At 50.7% G+C, this 3521-nt stretch overlaps 1 protein-coding gene across 1 annotated transcript; it reads left to right on the top strand.

Annotated features, from left to right (window-relative positions):
* Positions 1-1421: 1421 nt before the first annotated feature.
* On the top strand, positions 1422-3395 carry LOC123105156 (30S ribosomal protein S9, chloroplastic). The gene is made up of 2 exons (XM_044527160.1): positions 1422-1882; positions 2964-3395. Exons 1-2 carry the CDS (start codon positions 1493-1495, stop codon positions 3249-3251), a joined length of 678 nt encoding a protein of 225 aa, XP_044383095.1. The 5' UTR covers positions 1422-1492; the 3' UTR covers positions 3252-3395.
* Positions 3396-3521: the final 126 nt, after the last annotated feature.

Below are 3521 nucleotides of genomic sequence, written 5' to 3'. Positions count from 1 at the left end.
CGGGAGGGCCCGACCTGCGCTTCGGCGGGCCGGTGGGGATGTGGGCGCGCGGTGCCACGTGGCGACCGGCGGTTGGCGCGGTGGCGGCGGCGGACGCGTCCGGCCGGAGCGGACGTGTCCGGCACGGAGAGGGAGCGGGACTAGGGTTTCGGGATCCGGAATCTTCGGGGGAGATGCCTTTTTATAGGTAGGAGGAGTTAGGAGGTTCCAAATTGAGTACGTTTTTCGGCCACGCGATCGTGATCGAACGACCTAGATGATGGAGGGGGTTTAGATGGGTTTTGGGCCACTCTGGAGAGGTGTTGGGCTGCAACACACACGAGGCCTTTACGGTCCCTCGGCTAACCGTTGGAGTATCAAACGAAGTCCAAATGGCACGAAACTTGACAGGCGGTCTACCGGTAGTAAACCAAGGCCGCTTGGCAAGTCTAGGTCCAATCTGAAAACGTTTAACACCCGCACACGAAAAGAGGTAAAAGGGGACACCGGAGGACATAGGAGCGTCGGAATGCAAAACAGACAACGGGGAAAAATGCTCGGATGCATGAGACGAACACGTATGCAAATGTGATGCACATGATGACATGATATGAGATGCATGACAAAGGCAAAAGCAACACGAAGACAAAAACCCGACAACGTGGAAATATCATAACTTAGTGTCGGAAATAGCAAGAGTTGGAATACAAATATGGCAGGTTACATATGAGGCGTTACAGGTGTGGTGGTGCCTAACCGCCCTACCTTATCCCATCGGTTTTTACTGACGACATGGTGTGGTTGATGAGGAGGCACGAATGCGTGATCACAACGTGCCATCAGGCCGCCACCGCGACGACAAAGACAAGCTTAATGACGACCACGGCAGAGACGACAGTCACAAGCATCACGACGAACGGCAATCATCCTGGCGCAGCCGTATCTTCGAAAGAAGGTCAAAGGAAACAAAGAGGCTCCATGGCGCCGGTCCTTAGAGGCACGGTCACGAAGACTTCCCGACTGTCATCGATAAGGTCAAGCCGGATCTGGTAGGGAAGCGGCGACAGCCGTGCGTTGGCCACTCGTTTTGGAGTCAATTATGGTCGTCTAGTGGTCTCGAAATCTTGACGCGGTTTTAGTTTTGTTTGGGAATTTTATACTTTCGGTGAATATTTATAATAGATTTGATCTTCTGGCAAAAAAAGCTAAGACACATGCAAAGACTGAATCAGTTTTCGAATTACGAGGCAATTGGGCGGCTCCAAATCTGCGTGGTACAAATCTTCTCCCACAAAATTTCTTGACTTGAGACAGCTTCGCTTTAACGAAATCTGCAATTCAGGTTAATCTCGAGCGTTGATTGCGGATCTCCATCCGGAGATGTGCGGTTGGAACAAGGCTGGATGAACTCCAAACTGACGACCTTCGCACTCAGCACCGGCAGAGCGAAAGCTTATCCCACTCCGGCCGTGGCCTATCCACCCCGCACGCACGCACGCACAGCAGGCAAGCCATGGCGCTCTCCGTCTCCTCCCTCGCCTCGGCCTTCTCCCACCTCTCCCTCCCCTCCACCTCCGCGCCCCACCCGCTCCCTCTCCTCCGCCTCCACCCCACCACCCGCCGCGCCGCTCGCCTCGTCCTCTCCGCCTCCGGGGCCGACGCCGCCGAGCCGGTCGAGGCGGAGGCGCCTGCCGCCGACGACGGGCCCGAGGAGGTGCTCGCGGTCGAGGCCGAGGAGGACGCGCTCTCCGGGCTGGCGCTGCGCAAGTACGTGAAGCAGCGGCTGCCCGGGGGATTCGCCGCGCAGCGGATCACCGCCACGGGCCGTCGGAAGATGGCGTCCGCCCGCGTCGTGCTCCAGGAGGGCACCGGGAAGGTCTTCATCAACTTCCGCGACGCCAAGGTGGTTATCCCCTTCCTCCATTCGATGAATGCACGTCCTGGTTTCAGAAACTGCTGCAACATTCTGCGACTCTGAATGTGGCATGGCTCTAGAATTAGCTATCCGTCGAATGTTTGTCCACTGTGCTTGGTTGCTAGCATGTCTGCTCATTGCTAATGTAATAATCGACCCCAACCATGTATGTTTACTAGTAGTCGGGTAATGGAACATACTTAGTTTGCATTCCATGTTTCAGGCTCCGAGATTCTAGTTTGTCAGGTGCTAATGGGTCTGCATAGATTCATTTAGATAAACAACAATGCATACTTGTCGCAGATTTTAATCTGTTAGGTTAATCAGTCCCTCCTTGTGTTTTTGGTTTGCGGTAATGCACGGCCTAAAATACTATTTGGTCGAAATTGGTGCGGGGATGGTCGGTGGTAAAGCACCTCAAACGGGGAACTTATTTTCAGATGTCATATCAAGCGGAACATGTGACCGGAGCACTTGACTCTGTGAATAGATTAGCAGAATGAGGGTTGCAAGCTTAACTAGTGAAAGGAGGATTCTGCATTTCACACGGTTAGGATGTCTAATAGCATGTTACTTCTATCCTGTTTATACTTTATAGTGTTGGATACTCACTTCACTGGCTCTATTTGCTTCACATTGTTGCCATCACCAAGAATGCAGTTTGGTAACTGATGTTGAATGTGGTTTCCAAATGCCTAAGATTTAGATTCTAGATAGTGAGAATAGTTGAAATCATGTAACACCTTTGTTCATTTGCTCAAGGACCATGATACGGACACAAGTTCAGTCATCACTCATCAAATTTCATGGGAAAAATAATTTTCTCTTTGACGTACATTACGCGCAGCTATTTGGATGAATGACCAACTATGATGCTGCTAACTTCATTAAGGTTAAACTGTAGCAAAGTAGATGGTTTCAGCTGCATATATACTAAATGAGTAAATTATGGTGCTAACCTCATTAAGGCACAGCTTTTCTTTTTCTGTACCTGAGGGAATACATGGAAATAAAAAAATTTGATAAATATTCAGTCGCTTGTCTGTACTTATATACTTCAAATATGCAGGAGTATTTGCAAGCGAATCCGATGTGGGTGGAGTATTGCAAGATCCCCCTGGTGACTCTAGGGTTTGAGAACAACTACGACGTCTTCGTGAAAGTTCAGGGAGGTGGCCTCTCAGGCCAGGCCCAGGCGATCTGCCTCGGCGTGGCGCGTGCGCTGCTGAAGATCAGCCCCGCCAATAGAGTTCCCCTGAGGTCAGAGGGCTTGCTGACCAGAGACACTCGCGTCGTTGAAAGGAAGAAGGCGGGTCTCAGGAAGGCGCGCAAGCGTCCCCAGTTCTCCAAGCGTTAAGCAGGATACTTCATTGTTGTTAGGGTCGTTTCTGTGCCATCTTTCCCCACTTGAAAAAAGTCCCTCTCGTGTCTTCGTTCTGTGCTGGACGCCACAGATTTGTAATATTCGTTTTCTGAAAGCAATTTTCTTGAGGTTACAGAAGATAGTTTTCTTGCAATTGGTCTACCAAGTTTGACGAGTCGTTGCTCAAACTTGAAGCACGGCTTTTTACTACCGCTCGGAATTAGATCATAAGGGAATTTCTATCTACACTGGCACTATAATATC

The sequence above is a fragment of the Triticum aestivum genome, chromosome 5A (assembly GCF_018294505.1).
Source record: "Triticum aestivum cultivar Chinese Spring chromosome 5A, IWGSC CS RefSeq v2.1, whole genome shotgun sequence".
Taxonomy (NCBI): domain Eukaryota; kingdom Viridiplantae; phylum Streptophyta; class Magnoliopsida; order Poales; family Poaceae; genus Triticum; species Triticum aestivum.
The sequence above is the reverse complement of the archived record's forward strand: the minus strand, read 5'-3'. Positions and strand labels throughout refer to the sequence as shown.

Excerpts from the sequence above, each read along its gene's own strand:
- LOC123105156 (XM_044527160.1), top strand. The coding sequence starts at position 1,493 with ATGGCGCTCTCCGTCTCCTCCCTCGCCTCGGCCTTCTCCCACCTCTCC. Across the intron at positions 1,883-2,963 it reads TCAACTTCCGCGACGCCAAG|GAGTATTTGCAAGCGAATCC; the intron begins GTGGTTATCCCC and ends TCAAATATGCAG.